The sequence below is a fragment of the Castanea sativa genome, chromosome 1 (assembly GCF_040712315.1).
Source record: "Castanea sativa cultivar Marrone di Chiusa Pesio chromosome 1, ASM4071231v1".
NCBI lineage: Eukaryota > Viridiplantae > Streptophyta > Magnoliopsida > Fagales > Fagaceae > Castanea > Castanea sativa.
Genome location: NC_134013.1, coordinates 65,527,687 through 65,546,675, shown reverse-complemented (window position 1 = coordinate 65,546,675; position 18,989 = coordinate 65,527,687). Strand labels below are relative to the sequence as shown.

Genomic DNA, 18,989 nt, shown 5'->3' with positions numbered 1-18,989 from the left:
AATTACTACATTCTTGACTTTAGCCTTAATCAAGTAATCAAATTAGGTTTTCTAACCTAGAAGGTTTTTCTTTTGATTTTTCAACAAGGTTTGAGTTGTTTGACATACACAAAAGATGCATTAAAAAGCAAGCATCAAAATGTACCGAAAAATAAAACAATACAAAACAAAACAATTATATTTAATTATTTATATACATATTGTTAGGACATATGTGGATCATGTTAGAAACATATGTCAATATAGAATTGGCTAATCCTTTGACAAAACACACTTTACTTGTAATTGGTTAGATTTAGGATGTGTTTAATACTTCAAGGAACAATGTTTCAAGTTCAAGTGTCAAAGCCATGCAAATCTGTCCTGAAATCAAGTAAAGAAGTGTTGGATTTTAAAGCTCGACAGATAGAATCTATCGAGGTTTAAAAGACAGCTTTAGCCTGATGCTCGACAGCTACTTGATAGATAAGCTATTTATCGAGATTTATGAAATCAGATTTTTAGTTCTGATTTCATTCCAATCAGTGAGTATGTGTTTAGGCTTTCTTTTCTCATAACCCTAAACATATATAATGATTATTTTAAAGGCTGCCAAAGGTTTCATAGTTGCACGAGTGTGAAGTAAAGTGTTTTTCATGCAAATTGTGACCGGAGACAGAATTTTCCCCAGTTCATCTTTCTCTTGAAGAAGTTGCTGCGTTTGTACGTCGTTGAATTTTGTGACCAAGGAGTTTCGTGATCTTTATCGTGTTGATGAACTAAAGAACTTTACAGCCAACATCTTTTTCAAGTTAGTGATTAAGTTGCATACTAGGATCTGCACATCTATTGGTTAGTCACGTGCTGGGAGCCGTGCATTGAAAATGAGAAATTGTCACTACAGAACAAGTCCAATTGAGTATTGGGGTAAGGGTTCAACTGTAGGTTGGTATAAGGTACAGTGATTCCTTTACTTGTAATCGCTTGTTTTGTTAATAATGGATTTTCGGAAGTAGTGACCTTAAATTCACCCGGTGGGGTTTTGCCTCGGTGGTTTTTCCCATTCGTAAACAAATTACCCGTGTCAAATTTAATTTCCGCTGCATTTAGTTATTTGGTGATTTGTTTGCGCTACTAAGCGTATTGCATGTTAAATTGACTTAATTAATTCACTTGGCTAATTAATTGGTTAATTTATCACAAGGAGTCAATACATTCTTGGCCTATCACATATAAGTCAAGGGGAGACAGGTTTAATGGGAGAAATTGAATCAAATAATTTGGGGATTGCATTAAAAGGAAGTAGAAAGACAACATTGAATATGGGGAATTAAACTTATTTAGGATAAGTTTAAATTATTAGAATATATTTAGATTGCTTAATTTTCTCATTAACTAATGGATTTAGGTTTGACTTGCCCAATAGTAATCTACTTTAGTCAAATTTCTAATCTATTACGGTTATGAATGACCAAATTCAAAATGTGATTCAAATTTGGAATTGAGATTTAATGCGGGAAGACATGGCTTAAAAGATTAGTTTTCAAAAGGTTTGCATTAGAAAAAGAATAATGCTAGAGATACAAACCATTTTACAAACTGCTGATGTGGTGAGTGATTATTAATAAATGAAAAAATGATATTAATGGTGGGCTTAGGTGAAAAACAATAAGATGTTGGCCACATCAACATTTAGTAAAAATGTTGTAAAATAGTTTGTAGTTGTAATATTACTCTTAGAAAAATAATATATAAAAAAATCGGCCACAATAAATGTCTAATTAGAGGGCTAATTGTCCACTGTTCCATATTACCCAAAAGAGCTCCAAAGAAAGAGACATGGTTCTTAATTCTTTTTCTTTTTCCCTTCCATTATGTGGGAATAAATCCAAATCAAAATAATAGGCTAAAGCCTACTCGAAGTTGAGAGTTGGATCTTGAAAGAACCCAAAAGTTAGGCACGAAACTAGCTTATTTATTTATTTATTTATAAGATAAAAGATAGAAATTGTATTGATTGTAAAGAAAACTAATTTTTCTTTCAACCCAAATATGTCTTTTCCCATTTTGTAAGTGCACACAAATAGATTTAAGTGGACCGAAACGGATCAAAGTGGTCAAACGGACCGAATTGGACCAAATGGAACAAAGTGGACCAAATGGATAGAATAGAACGAAATAGAAACAAGATCGACTGAATAGGACTGAAGGGGACCGAATAAGAATGAAGTGGACAAAATGGATAAAAAGGGACCAAATAGGATCGAAGTGGACATACTGGACTGAACAAGACCAATGTGGACTGAATAGGACCGAAGTGGATAGAATGGACCGAATAGAGCCAAAGTGGACAAAATAGACCGAATAGGACCAAGTGGACCAAATAGGACCGAAGTGGACAGAATGGACCGAATAGGATCGATAATGGACCAAATAGGATCGATGTAGGCTAAATAAGACCAAATTGGACATAATAGGACCAATGTGGACCAAATAAGGCCAATGCACTAAATGGACTGAATATGACCAAAGTGGACTAAATAAGATTAAACGGACCGAATAGATTTTTTTTTTTTTGAGGAACAAACACACTCACACACAAGGGAGAGGGAAATAGGTTCTAACACTACAAACTCTACTCAAAAGTTATGGTAACTTTAGTGGATAGAATGGTCTAAATAGGACAGATTAGGACCGTATGGACCGAATCAGAAAGAATAGGTCAAATAGAACCAATGTGGATTGGATAAGACTTTTGAATATTTATAATTTTAATTAGGCCTGTCCACGGGTCGGTCCGGGTTGGGTTTGTGCCCAACCCGGAACCGACCCGACCACGTTGGATCTCCAACATTCAGACCCTCCGCCGACCGTAAGATGAGTCAATTTGGGCAACTCGGATATCGGGTCCGGATCGGTCGGTCGTCGGTCGGCGGCGGAGAAGACGAAAAATGCCGAAATCAGGCCGGAACTGGCTAAAATCTGGCCGGAGCTAGATCTAGCCAAAACATGGCCGGATCGAGCAAGATTTCAGCTTGTACTTATCAAATCTTGAAGAGATCTCACCGGATCTCAATGGATCTGTCGAGATCTTGACGAGATCCCAACGAATTTGTCGAGAAATGATCGAAAATCCTCATACCTGAGAAAATTGGTGAGTGTTCCGATATATAGGCGGTCGGATTGGTTGGAATCGGATTTTGAAGAGCAAACCAGCCAACCGACTCGTCGGTCTTGATTTCTGGAGGTTGAGACCCGTTTCCAATCGTCATCGGTGTCGGGTCGGCCAGTTTCAGGTACGAATTGATCGATTTGCCTCAGGTTGGTCGGGTACGGGTTTCAATGGACTGCCCAAATTTTAATTGCATTTTTTGGGCTCATATTTCTAGTTTTTAATGTCTATTTTGTTTGTTTGTTTGTTTTTTTTTTAACTCAAAACTAAAGGTTTTAGCCCAAATATAACTTCATACTTTTCAACCCAAAAATTAAGAAAAAAAAAAGAATTTTTGAGCTAAACTTGAAAAGGCAACTTACAAAAAAAAAAATCAATTTAAGGCCCAATTAGTCTAAAATTGATTGAAGGGGACCAAAATTGACTGATTGGACCAAATTGGACCGAAGTAGACCAAATGTGACCAAAGTAGATCACTGGCAGTTTGAACTTTGAAGTTACTTTATTTGCCCTTTTGTTTTTTTGTTGGTTTTCATTGTATTTTGCCAATAGAAGCAATTTAGCTTTGCTCTTTTTATTCAAAAGAAATTAGAACTCTGATAATGTTGAAATGAACTTCTAAAAGTGGAATCATAATCTGAATGTAATTCTTATGCTTGGTATGCCACATCCACATTCATGAGTTTTAAGCCTGTTCCATAGGATTCCTAATCCTATGGCTTTTTCTACCCAAAAAAAAAAAAAAAAAAATCCTATGGCTTTTTCAATGGCGTTATAATTTATCTTTATCAATTTCGTGAATGATTTGAGTTCTTATACGTGACTGAATTTTGTACGGCAAAACAATTGCTTCTCAAAATTATTATCTATTCTCATAATTGAAAATTAACAGCTTTGTAACACTAATTGGGTATTAAATTTTATAGGAAAAAGAAATTAAATCGTATAATAGTTTAGAGAAAAACTTCCATTAATTAGCCAATCATATTTCATTCACATGTTGTGGGATTGGGAGGTCAATATTAATAAGAACCCATAATCAAAATGGATTGGGCTGTCCCATTCATCTCAAGGAGAAGGACAACCACATAGTGGTGTGACTTGATGGTAGGAGTCCTTGTTTCAGCACAAAGAGAGGAGTGATTCGAGAGCCAAAATGGGCAAATGACCTTTTCGCGCAAAAAAAAAAAAAAAACATTATGCCCAATTTCCCAAACTAATTAGGGAAATGTCCTTTTTAAACTCGATTTTCTCAAAATTGAGTTAAGTCCTATAGCAACGTTTAAAGGAGTCTATAGCGGCGTTTTGGAGCTTGAGTTTCATGAAATCGAGTTATAGGTAAAAAAAAAAAAATTGCATGGAACTCGAGTTCATGGAGCTCGAGTTACAAAAAGCTGCTATAGGTCCTTAAAACGTCGCTACAGGGCTCCAATATATATATATATTTTTTTTAAAACTCAATTTTGAGAAAATCGAGTTTCAAAAGAGTGGCATTTCCCTAATTAGTTTGGGAAAGGGGGCATTTGCCCATTTTTTTTTGCGCGAAATGGGCATTTGCTCATTTTCGCCTTGATTCGAGCGATAACCTCAACAGCTCGTGTGGTACATGTAGTATTGCCCATTATTGTCACGTGGCGTGGGGTCGATGAGCTCACACCAGAGACCTCTTCTTTTTTATTCAAAAAAAAAAAAAATGTACGAGAAGGACAACATGACCTAAAGATTTGGGGGGAAGAAATCCTCATAATACAACCTAGAGGTCTCTTATAAATAGCAGGGAGCCCGTAGTACTAGTGCACATGTATGGAAGATTGAAAGCTTACACTTTATCAAATTTTCTATTGAAAGAATTATCTCTGAATTTGCCACCGGAGTATCCTAATTAAATTGGTTGATTCTGGGTATAGTTTAATTCGTAGGCATTTCTCTTTGTTTTCTTATCTCAGGTTATCCATCATTAATTGGATGATTGTTGAGAATTAAAGGAAACTAGGAATATCTCTTTAACTTTTTCTTAGAATCCATTTCCCCCTCACCTCACATGTGAAATCTGTTAGGACATATGTGTTTCACTTGTTTAGAACATATGTCATTCATTATTTATGTAATTGGCTAATCATTTATCAAAACGCACTTTACTTGTAATTGGGTAGATTTAGGATGAGGTTAATACTTCAAGAAATAAGGTTTCAAGATCAAGTGTTAAAGCCATGCAAGTCTGTCCAAGAAACAAGTTGAGAAGTGCTCTTTATTAAAGCTCGACAGCTGGCTCGACAGCTGCATCTATCAAGCTTTAAGAAGCTGTTCTAGCCCCGAAGCTCGATAGCACCTCGACACTTGTAGCTGTCGAGATTTAAGAAAAACAGATTCCTAGTTCTGTTTTAACTCTAATCCGTGGATGTGTCTTTGGGTCTTCTTTTCTCCTAACCCTAGACATATAAAAGGATTATTTTAAGGGCCGTCAAAGTGTGGCAAGTTGCACAAGCATTGAGAATTCCTTATTCATGCAAATTGTAACTTTAAACGAAGTTCTTGCCCTAGTTCATCTCTCTTGTTAAGAAGTTGCTGTGTCTTTGCACCGTAGGGTTTTGTAACCAAGCATCTTCTTGATCTTCATCGTGTGGATGAATTGAAGAACTTTGTAGCCAACAAATCTTCTCTAGTTGGTGATTGAAGTCGCGTATTGGGATCCACGCAATTGATTAGTCACGTACTTGGGAACCGTGCATTGAAAGGAGAAACTGTCACTACTGAACAAGACCAATTGGATATTGGGGTAAGGGTTCAACTGTAGGTTGGTAAGGTACTTGATATTCCTTTACTTGTAACCGCTTGTTGTGATAATAGTGGAGTTTCAGGAGTGGTGACCTTAAAATCATCCAGTGGGGTTTTTGCCGTGTAGGTTTTCCCCATTCGTAAACAAATTACTGTGTCATTTATTTTCCGCTGCATACCTTAGTTTATTGGTGATTTATTTGTGCTGCCTCGCGTTTGCATGTTAATTTGATTAATTAATAAACTTGGCTAATTAATCAATTTAATCCATCACAAGGAGTCAATATGTTTTTGGCCTATCAAAATCCAAATTTACAACATAAGTATAATGGGAATTGGGGAGTATGCCAAGAGTAGCATTGTATGCTCTCTTTTATATAGGAAAAGAATTAGGATTTAAATCCTGCCTCCTCTTTGTTGTAACTATCGAATTATTAAAAAATAAAAGTTTGTGTTACGTAACACCGCACTTAGCCCATGCATGGGTAGTGAGCCAAGTTTGCAGTCAACTCAGTGAGTTAACTCGGGACCATCAACAGGATAAGCTTAAAGTGGCATGACTTGCTTGGGACCTCCACTTTATAATTATCTCTTTTATCATCTATCTCTTAGGATTATCTTATCAAATAAACTACTTCATCTAGTGAGGTTTATCACTTAGGATTGTTGGGTTTATCATTTATCGCTTGGGATTGTTGGGTTTGTCCTTTGGTTGTTTGAACTTTGTGATAAGCCATTTGTTATCGTTGTTATCTTTTAGCAATAGTAGTTTATAATGTTTTGATGTAAGCCTATATATATGAATGAATAAAGAATGGGCATGTGAATTTTAAGCCAAAACATTGCGGAGGTTGGGTTGTCCTCGAAACAAACCCATTGTGTTAAGTAATTTTACTGTGTGCGCATTGTTCTATTTTCTCGACCACCATAGACCCTCGAGGCAAATGCGGAAAAGGACGTGGTCGTGGTGACCATAACAGTTTGGAATATGGTAAAAAAAACATAAATACATTTCATTCTTTTAAAGAGCTAGCACAATATGATCTTACTTTCATGATTCTCTAAAATTCTATGTTAATTTAGCATAATATTCAATGCCTATTAGAATACCATCACTAAAAATTCATTAAAATGAAAGCAGAGATGGTGGCAACTACTTTATTTGTTTTATTATTCATTGTATCTGGCATATAGATGCATTTGGCCTTACTCTGATTGTTGTATTCAACATTTATAAACAAAAATTTATTAGAACTATTTTCTTTTATCCATGTAAGATCTTAGGGACAACAATAATTAAATAATTCATTTAAACATGAATCATTTGGGATTTTAAGAATTTTACGTTGGGGTTACTAGTATATTCTAACCTAAAACCAGTTATCATTATTCATTCTATGGTAAAATAAGATTTTAAATAACCTAACACCATTTCAGTCAAAAAAGAACTTACCACCATATTCACTTTTACATGTATTAAAACTAAAATTTCATTATATAAATGAAGAGGAACTTGAGGAGTTCTGACATAGATTTCCTCTAATTTCGCTCAAATTTTATTTTAAACATGGAGGATTTTACTGGGATGTTTCTAATTTCTAAATCACAAATTCTCAAAAAGTTGTGCTAGTGTCACATAAAATGTCACATAAAATGACACAATCTGTACCACAACTCGCCTATGCAGCGAGTTGTAAGTGGTAGAGAGGTGACCCCACATGGACCTACCATCACCTCTCTATCATTCACAACTCGTCACGTAGGTGAGTTGTGGTACAAGTTGTGCCACTTTATGTAACACAAGCATTATTCATCCTCAAAAGGTCTAAGAGAAACATTTGATAATTACAGTACATTCAAGTTAATCATGTCCAATGACCTTCATTAACATTTCCATTGATAAAATCAATGGATTTATTTATTATATCTCAATCCATAATAATTCTCACCACGAGCTAACACAAAGGTTTTCTTTGTCACTCGCTCACTTTATTATATATATTATTACTATGAGAAATGCTAACGAATGTCCTGATACTCGTTAATTAGCATGACCCTATTACTATTACTCCATTAGCTACACCCACCGGGACGAAACCCAATCTTCCCTCCGACAACATCATACACCACCTCTAATCCTTTTTGTTGTTCATTCCCGAAAATGGCAATGTTGCTTGGATTACTATTTCCAGCAAAGGCTAAACAAGCTTCTGTTTGGCTCAATACATAGAGTATACCCACTTTGTTCAAATCCATGCTCACACCACCACCGAAAAAAAAGCTTATGCTTGGAATCGAAACAGATTGGTTCTTGCTAAGGTCATAGCATGTATCAAATAGCGAAGAACTTGAGCTTGTCATCGGATAATTACGCATTTTTTCTCGAAATGATGTTCGCAATGCATTGTATGCTGTAGGAGGCCGAAAATGATATTGTGTACCCGGCATATATGCCGGGTACACAATATACCACCTCGTAGGAGGCAAACGTGTAATGACTGTCCCAGAGTCAATTATAGTACCAGCAGTCGAAAAAACCGATGTGGGAATTGATAATCTTTGTCCACCAACACTTATTCCACTCAAGTTGAGGCCATAGAATGATGGCCCTTGAGAAAGCGTTAACAAAGGTGTGAACTTTGAGGAATTCGAAACTTCTCTGCCTTTTCCCAAAGTAAGGTATCCCATTGAGCTAATTGTGGAAGGAAGACAATAGGAGAAAAACTTCTTGTACTTTTGAGCAGCTTGTTGAACAAGGGAAACTTGGCCGCGACCAAGGCCTAGCAGCCCTGCAAATCCTTTAAAGAGGCCTTCGTTGTCTTGGCCACAACCGAATATGAAATTGTCCACCACATCTGATGTTATAGTTAGCCTCTCTGTGCTGAAATATCCAATTGTAAATGAACGGTCACCATATCGCACAACATATATGCACTTTGAATTGGAGGAGCATTGTCGTGGGCTTCCTGCAGCATGAATAAAATTTCAAAATTATAGTATCAAATTAACAAGTTTACTATTGCTTAAGCTCATTTGGTAAAAATTTTTGTCGTCAAATAAGAGATCTGGGATTCGAATCCCAAATACATCAAAAACTAATTGGTATCTTAGACTTGATGATAAAAAATTATTATTATAGAACAAACTTTACAAGTTAAAATTCAAAAAAGTGTATGTGTGACTCTACCTAGTCTCTAAATAATTTGTGTTTTTTCAATTATTGGGTAAGAAGTTCTCCAATTTACTTTTTGCAAAAGGGCAATGCTTAGTACACTATTAATTTTACTAGACGAGTCTACATATCTAGTTACTTAATAATATTTCATGAAATGAAGCGAAACCAAACTCCCCAACACCCCCCCCCCCCTAAAAAGAAATTTCGTCCAATTTAGGTCAAAATCACCAAACTTTGGAGATTCTAAATGCATCATTCTGTTAGTGTTATGTTGACTAGCTAGATAGAGAATACATCACAGGAAAATTATTTTAATAAGCAAAATTTGTTAAAAATGAAATATTTAATTGATTTACCAAAATAGGTAGTGATAGTACCAAAATCCTTTCTATTTTGTTGAATGAGATTATATTTATATGGTTTACCTGTGGCAGAAGTGAGTTGAAAGCACAAGGGTGTAGGACATGAAACGTTGGTGTAGGATGTGGATTTAGATGGATCAAAGATTGGGTCTACTTGCTGATAGCACTGTTTAGCGCATGGTTTACACTGTGCCCAGGTAAGGTCGCTACCAGTGTCAAATGCGAGTGTTTGATTTGTTTTGGGAGTGCCAAGGCCCACGGTGACAATGTAGTTACCTGTACCGATGGTGCCACCAGATTTAGCTGGAAGGGTGGTGGCTTGAAATTCTCTTAATTTGTTGCCATCTGAGTTCTTAGAGAACTTGGAGTGGATTGAGTTCACTCTGGATTGGTCTTGAAGGAGGAATTCAGTGTGATTAAGAACCAATAATTGGTCTTTGTTGCTTTGAAAGCATGGGCCATATTTGTGTATCACTGTTAAGGATGCCTCCCTTTTAGGACCTGAACTTAAAATGGATCATCAATTTGAATTTCGAACAGTACATTCATAAATGAATATTGGATATAATGAGGATCAAAACAAAACAATTCTTGCATTTAATCATTTTTTTTTTGCTGAACTTGTATTTAATCAATTAGATACCTTACTGTCCAAGAAATTATTTTTATTAATTTTCTAAATAAGCATTGTATTTCTTGAAAATAAATGTCATAAATATGGCTTTTCTTTCTTCTTCTTTCTCTCTCTTTTTTTTTGGTCAAAGTATTAAATAAATGTTTCCTGAAAATGGTTTTAGATGGCCTTAAAATAGTTTAGTTAAATGTTAGGACACCACTTTCTTTTATATAAAAAAGTTTTAAAAAAGTTAAAATTATTACGCAATTAAAATTTTACATAGAAATTTGGTATATATATTTTTTGATAATTTGATAGTTAAAATAGGAGATGTGAGATTTGAATCTCGAATGTTTTGGAAATAGTAATACCATAATGTGCTAACTAATTAAATTATAAGGCTCCTAACTATTTTTATATTTTTTAAGTTTAGATTCATGAATCTACATGACAAGACACTTTACACAAAATTAGAGATGATGAAATTTGTCACAAATATTTGAAGTCCATTTAAATTATAAAGACAATTAGCATTAAATTAATCGGTAATTACCGAACACAAAATTGAAATGTAATTAGAATCTAATTCATCTCTTTCGTTATTTTTCTTTTTCCCTCTCTTGTTCTTAGTGTATGTTTCACGTTAGCTTATTTAACTTTTTGCTAATTAGTTTTGTTAAAAGTGTATTGAAATACCACCGCTCCCCTTTGGTGTGGTGGTCCCTTTACAAATATAAATGCTTGTGGGGTGTGGGGGGTAAGGGTCGGGGTTCAAGTCTCCAGGATGAAGCTTCACACATATATACACTTAGATTATGTTAGAATAGAAATTCTATCTTGTATAAAAAAAAGAAAAAAAAGAAAAAAAAAAGTGTATTGAAATATATTTGTATTTCGAAGAAAAAGAGTTTTAAATAATTGTAATTTTGTACCTTAAAGCTAAAAGTTGAAAGAAAAAACTGATGTCAAACGCACATTACAGCAAAACAACCCTGACATGGCAGACTACAAAGACCATCTGGCTAGCACATAACAGCCCTAATGACTTCTCTTGGATCCATCTAAAAGAACTTGGAAGCCCAAGATTTGGTATCATCGCAGATCGAGCACTTCAAATCTCCATGGAATATCTTGGGGAGGGGCCGGGCCTTGTCTTCTTATGGAAAAGTAATAAGGAACGTAGTCTTTTCAAAAAAATTTTTTTGAAGACTACATTTAAAGGAAGCAAAAAAGGGGAAAAAAAAAATCTCATTGGTTTTGTTTTAAGGTAGCATTTAGAAAGGCATGTTTATTTATCTACAATAGGTTTTTAAATTGAAAATAATTCTATTTTTTATAATAATAAAATTCTAATAATTGTCCCCACAAAAATATTTATAGTGAGTACGTGCAACAGTCCAAAAAAAAAAAAAAAACTCAAAATTATATAATATTTCACATTATATACCAAATTTTTTTAAAATTTCTAGATGAGAAAGGATTGTGTATTATGTTTGGAGAATGCTCCTTGCTAATAGCTATTATATATGTTGGTCAAAGATGTAATATTTGTTAATAACGTCTAGATTACCTCAATATATGCTCGACGTGAGACTCATCATATACTCATACAACACACACTCAATTAATATCCAATCAATTTGAGGCATCATAATAAAAATTAACATATGTGATATGCCTATATGTGGTGAAAAATGAAAAGAAAAAAGAGTTATATATATTTAAGGGTTTGTATGGATTGGATTTGATGTATTTTCAACCCAATTCCACATCTTTTAGATTGAGAAATTATAACCGAACTTAACCTATGATAGTTTTGAAAACTAATTCCAACCCCTCCTGTAGGGTCACCCATAGATTCGAGTTAGGTTAGGTTGGGTTGTCAGCTATTTTGTTCTATCTAATTAAAAAAAGTGGGTTTTCATTCAACCATTAAACCCATTATTGAGCAAATGAATATAATTTATAAAATTGAAAAATAATATTACAATTTTATCAAAACTAATACTCAAAATACTAAACTAAATCAAACAAATAAATTTAAACAAAGTCACAAAATCCAAAATAAACGAAATAAATAAATTTTCAAAAAATTATTAATAGCATGGTTAGTGTCTAGTTACTTGTATAAAAAATAAAATTCAACCCATACCTGACCCAAACAAGCTTTAAAAAAAAAAAATTACAATCCATCCAATCCATCATATCACAAAAAACCAATATTATGTATCAAAAATAGGTTGAATCGGGTCAAGTTTAATTTATTGAGTTGGTAGATTGAATACATACTACTAATTTTGTTATATATGGACATGTTGCATGCAAAACTGATAGCACATACGACACCACATATATCAAATTTTTATTGTATAACCGCACTTTCTCTAATACGAGGGGGAAAGAAAAAATAATTTCATTTAAACTTTTTCTATAATAATTAGATGGATTAAATAAACAGATTCTGTTTATACCTTATTACATGTCTCTCTTTCTCTCTCAAATCGATTCTTTTTATGATCTACAAGAAAGAGAATGGTTTTAATATCTAAAAAGAATATATTAAGAACGTATGAAAGGTTTTTTTTTTTTTTACAAAGGCTTCGTTATTTAATCAGAAAAAACCTAAGATCCGCATGTAGCTTTTGATGGAAGAGATACTAATGTGTTTTGCAATATCTGATATTATGGAATTTTGATTTATTCTACTAAATAATTTCAAATTGTTCTATTTCATAATTGTGTACTTTAAATAGTAATCTTATTTTAAATTCTTGTAATGAGTTTATTCTTTTGATTAGGATTTTTTTCTCTCATGTTTTAATCTTATCAACATAAAGAAAATTAATTGGGAGTAATGCTATGATAAAATTAATATTTTTCATAAAAAAATTTTTTCCACAACTTTTAAATTGGTGAGTTTTTATTGGAACAATGTTACTTTTATTTGGATCTATTATATATTGACGCAATTTTTATTATGCATCCATTATAATAAATTATGTCAATAATTGTGAGAAAGAACTTGCAAAAAATGTTTTTTATTTAACAATCAATTCCAAAAGTTGTGAAAAAATGCCACGTCCTTAGACTTATTGCATTGTTCCATGAACATTCTTTTTGTTACGATTCTTGTACTAGGTTTCTCCACTTGACTATATTGCATTCCTCCCAAATTTATAGTTTTACAGGTTCTGTGACAATAAAAGCGAAAACAACAACAACAACAATAATAATAATAATAAATAAATAAATAAATAATAACGGTGATGATGACGATGATCATATAATACAATCAGAGAACTTAATTATTGTAGAAAGAGAGAGTGTGTGTATTAAACCTTAGCTAGAAGCGTTGCAGGTAGTTGATGGTATTAGAGAGCTGACTTGAACAGTATGATAATGATGAAGGTGGTAGTTTTCTGCAGTCTCTCTTGCTTCATGGGCATGAAGGCATAGAAAAGCAGAGAAACTATAGATATAGAGGATGCACATAAGGAGGGAGGAGATGCGACTAGCCATGGTTTAGTTTTTTGCTCAAAACCTGTACTCCTGCAGTCCTATTTATAGTGGTTTCGCCTGTTTGTATTCTGCTACTGCTAAGTTTTAGTCGGTTAAACTATTTGGCTTTTTACTGAATTATATGACTTTAACACTGCTTTATGACCACCGTGCAAATTAGTGTAATGGTCACCATATAAGTATAAATACTTGTAGGGTGTGAAGAGTAAAGATTTGAATCACTCTATAAGTATAAGTTATTGTGTGAGGTGAGCAGGGGCGAAGCTAGGATTTTTTGTTTAGGAGACCAAATTTTGCTACTAATATATTAGTCTCGAGTTAAGATAAATCATCATACACATGCGTAAACGCATATACACAAATATAAACATTAATATTTTTATGATACTAGAGTAGATCATAATTTATAAATATATTGTATATAAAATTAACAACTTTCACGCGTGCGCGCGCACACACACACACACACACACACATATATATATATATATTCACAAGATAATTTTTTAAGGGAACTTATCATTTTTTTAACTCTAATACTATACAAAAGTTGTCTAGTTTAATATTTAACATGTATAAAAAAACGAATTAAAGAAAACAAAAACTACATTATCTCAATAACTACTAGACCAATTAACAAATTCTATTGGCTTTTAAAAGCATCATTGGATTAACTCAAATATTTGGGGGAGCCAACTTCTATTTTTGTAACTAAATATTTAAAGATTTTTAATACTTACACATAATATAAAATAATTTTTTAAAATTTTGGAGGAGCCAGCTATAGCTCCACCCCGGGAGTGAGAGGAGGGAAGGTAAGAGCATCATTGGACCAATAACTACTAGACTAATTGACAAATTCTATTGGTTTTTAAGAGCATCATTGGATTAACTCAAACATTTGGGGGGGCCAACTTCTATTTTTGTAGATAAATATTTAAAGATTTTTAATACTTACACATAATATAAAATAATTTTAAAATTTTTTGGCCTTGCTATAGCTGCACCCTTGGGGGTGAGAGGAGAGAAGGTAAGAGCTAAGGTTCAAGTTTTTAGGAGAAAACTTCATACACATATACATTTAGATTAGGACGAAACTTATGTAAAATACCTTAGATGTTGTTTCTTAAGTTTCCCTCTTAAGATTCTGTCATGTGACTATTTAACTTTAAAAAAAAATATACTTCCATTTATGATAAAAAAGTCACATGACAGAATCTTAAGAGAGAAACTTAAAGAATAGCACCTACGTACTATACTTAAGTCTTGCTTTTTAGATTATGTTAAAGTGAATTCTACCTTAGATTAAAAAAAAAAAAAAAACTCTAAGCCTATATATTTAGGCTTTCTCATGTTAAACTTATTTAATAAATAAATAAATAAATCATCCTCAATGTAAATTTGGTATTTAGAATATATGGTTATCTTCACAATCTTTATATTTTCGTGTTTTTGTTTCTGTCATTATCTCAATATGGTACCTGCACAGTCACCAACATGTGGTCTCCAATAGTCCACATAACAAACGTTAAGCAAATCTCAAATGCATTAAAAGTTTATAATCACATAATGCATATTAAATTGACCAATACAGTTTTTTTTGAAGCAAAGAAACACAAAAAAATAAAAATATCTTCACCTTTTCCAGTTAGCCTGATTCCTCTCAACTCTCAACTCTCAACTCTCAACTCTCAACCTTGAACTCAATAACCTTCTAAAATATTATAGCATCTCATTTGCACATAAATGATAAAATCAAGATAATTAGAATCTCATCTTAACTCAATCTAATGATTTGAAATAAGAAATTAAGTTTCAACTTTTTTATCATTAAAGACAAAAATTTTAAAAAAAATAATAAAGAAAGAGAGAGAAAGAAATACGTAGAAATACATAAGGGTTAGCCAACCTTTAGATATTGTGGACATATAATTTTCACTTTTTAGTTTTTATAGATATTCAAGCACAACAGTCAAGACCCAAGTCCAAGCCCAATCATACTTGGTCTGTAAGCCAAGTTTTTTACTTTTATTGCAAATATGCACTGACCTCCAATTTATTTTACATAACATCAATGCATCTTTAACAGCCGGCCCGGATATACCTAGAAGAACAAAAAAAAAAAAAATTCATAAATTTTTTTACAATCTTTAAGGTGACAAGTTATTATTGGTATATAAAAAAGTCATATCAGTGGTGAGCTCATATGAGAATTAATAAAAACTCGTCAGTTCAATAATTGTGAAAAATATTATAAAAATTGTTTTGTCTGTAGCATTCTTCAATTTGCCCATAATCACAGAAAATAATTTCTGGGCTAAAACATGTCCTCAAGTTTTCATAGCGTTCATTTTGGTCTTTATATTTTTAAATTTGCTATCATTCTAGTCATTGTTGTTATCTTGCTTACAGAAAATGCCAAAATGGCTAATGGACTACACTGCTAGTTTAAAAATAACATTTAAATAATAATAATAATATGATGGTAGGAACGACAACAGGTTTAGAGAAATACAAGGATCAAAATGAAAGTCATAAAAATTTGAGGATTATAATTTTATTTATTTATTTCTTTTATACAAGATAAAATTCCAATCTAGCTTAATCTAAGTGTATATATGTGTGAATCTCTTTCTTGGAGACTTGAACCTTGACCCTTACCTTCTACAGCCCACAAGCACTTATACTTGTAGAGAGACCATTGCACCAAGGGTGTGTGGTGGTAGGATTATACTAAAGATAAGACCAAAATCTAGAAATCAAAAACTGTGTTTTTATGAGGGAGAATTTGACTTTTCAAATGTCTCCTATCTTAATTAAAAAAATATGGGAAAAAAATGGTTGGAGAAGGGGTGCCAAGACATGTTTTTAACAAAATAATATAATTACATAGTGGTAGCTTTAGGAATTTTTTTGGTAGTCATTAAGAAACTTTAATTATAAAAAAATCTAACAAAAAGCAAACTTGAATATATCGATATCACAACAAAAAAAAAAACATGCAAATATATGAAGTTTTATAATTTTCTTTTATTAACAAAATGAAAGAGCAAAAAGGGATTGATGAGAGAAAAAGTAAGAATTGAGAATACTGAAATGAGAGTAATAAAGTGAGTCTAAAAATGATGAGAGAGAGAGACAGAGAGGCAAAGTTGCAGGTAGTGCCACTAAGGAGAAATCATGGCCACAATATCTCTCTTGGTACTATTTTTTTTAATAAATTTTTTGTTGAATATTTTGTTTATTTGTTTTCGTTTGCTGGTCTAATCTTATTGGACTAATTTTTTATTGTTGTTATTTGCATTTTTAAGGGTTAAGAATTATATTTGGGTGTGAAAATTATTTTGGTTGAACCCAAAATTTTGGATTTTCAAGTTAGGGTATTCAATATATATATATATATATATAATTTTTATGGTAGCCGAAACATATGCTAGTTTAAAAATAATTATGCCATAATTGTTTTTTTCCTTTTGTACAAAGTCAGATTGTTTTATATGAATACCTTAAATCCGCCGCCTGACATTTGCGTTTGTGAACGACATCCATTAAGCCATAACTCAGTCAAGTCAAGTCATCATTGGCATTATTTTAATTTTGTTTTTGTTCTGTTTCTTTTGAGTAAGGTCATTATGTTTAGCCATACAAAAGAGTACATCCATTACTTCGGCTGGCTGGCACTCATAGAGTCACCCACGCGTGTTCTCGCTTTGTTCCTTTCTATGTGACATTATCTCTTGGATACAAGCATGTATGACTTTTCAAGGAAAATATCAAAAGGTTCAAGAAATTTTAACGATATAAAACTTATAAATTGACATGATGATTAATATAATTGGTGGATTTGAATCGCTTGATAAATTAAGGGTCATGTTAATTGCTTTATCATTTTTTCATAAAATGTTTCTAAATGTTTGTTAACAATTCCCGTAAATAAATGTTTAAATTATTCTTTTGGTAATTGGTGACATATTAGTTTGTAATAAATTTTATGTAAAAATACCATTTTGATCCTTATATTTTAGAGTTATTGTCAATTTTGTACCTACTACATCTTTGGTAGCCATCATTTTGGTCCCTATTAGTTTCAATTTTTAGTCAACTTGTAGTCAATTTTTGATGTAGAATAGACCGTCATGACCATTCTCAACTTTCAAGTGCGCTTCAAATTGCACAAGGCAAAAAAGCACTAGTAAAAATCATTTGAGCAACAGAGTTAGAATCGCATGAAATTTGGTAGGCTAAAGCAAAACGGCCTTCTAAGCAATAGTTTTAAAAATGTCACGAGGTATTTCTTGAAAATGGCGATATCCTTCATTTAGGGTCTGAAAACTGCGATTTTGCCATTTATAGTAATTTATGTTTCCTTAATAAATTTTTACTCAAAAGTTAGAATAAGGTTTCACTTGTTTTGGAATGACCTTTAAGGTCAGTATTTTATGATTATGCATTTAACCCAATTTTTTCATTTTTGGTAAATTTCGGTATTTTGTCATTTAATCGTGTAATTAGTGTAAATTAGGGGTTCAAACGTTTTTTCTCAGTATTTATATGTTTTGTAGCCGTCAGAGGCAAAATATATATTATTAATAAAATTACAGAGTTTTCTTAAACTTTTCTTTGGTGGATTCTAGTTTATCTCGTGAATTTAGGAATCCCTCGTAGACTCAAGGTTTGCTACTCAGAAACTGGAATAGGCTAATGATATGGAAAAAAAGTTGATGTTTGTTCATAATTTTTACAACAAAACCCTAACCTTTAGATCTTCTTTCTCTTGTTTTTTAGTATAATTTTTTGTTTTGGGAGGAGAGAGACATAAAAAGAGAGTAAAATTACATACTTACCATTATTTTTAACTGAGGTGAGTAACAGAGCCATAACAAATGTAATCTCAAATTGGCAAAGTGTTAAGTTTTAAATCACTGGTAGGCAAAGTGCAAACGGACCAAACCACATGTGAGTTTACTGTAATTTCCCCCAACATTTATAAACAAATATTTATTAGAACTATTTTCTTTTATCCATGTAAGATTTTAGTGACATAACAATAATTAAATAATTCATTTAAACATGAATCATTGGGATTTTAAGAATTTTAAGCTAAGTTACTAGTATATTCTAACCTAAAATCAGTTATCATTATTCATTCTATGGTGAAATAAAATTTTAAATAACTTAACACAACCTCAGTAAAAAAAAAAAACTTACCACCATATTCACTTTTACCCATATTAAGACTAAAATTTCATTATATAAATGAAGAGGATCTTGAGGAGTTCTGACATAGATTTCATTTCCCCTAATCTCACTCAACTTTTATTTTAAACAAACATTGAGAATTTAACTAGGATTTTTCAAATTTCTAAATCACTATCCTTATTTCAAAAGGTC

At 32.4% G+C, this 18,989-nt stretch overlaps 1 protein-coding gene across 1 annotated transcript; it reads right to left on the bottom strand.

Moving 5' to 3' along the window:
• Positions 1-7,824: 7,824 nt before the first annotated feature.
• On the bottom strand, positions 7,825-18,828 carry LOC142632374 (aspartyl protease family protein At5g10770-like). The gene is made up of 3 exons (XM_075806799.1): positions 18,807-18,828; positions 9,527-9,964; positions 7,825-8,892 (listed from the first exon to the last, which is right to left on the bottom strand). The coding sequence occupies exons 1-3, from the start codon at positions 18,826-18,828 to the stop codon at positions 8,000-8,002; spliced, it is 1,353 nt and encodes a 450-aa protein (XP_075662914.1). The 3' UTR covers positions 7,825-7,999.
• Between the last annotated feature and the right edge of the window lie 161 nt (positions 18,829-18,989).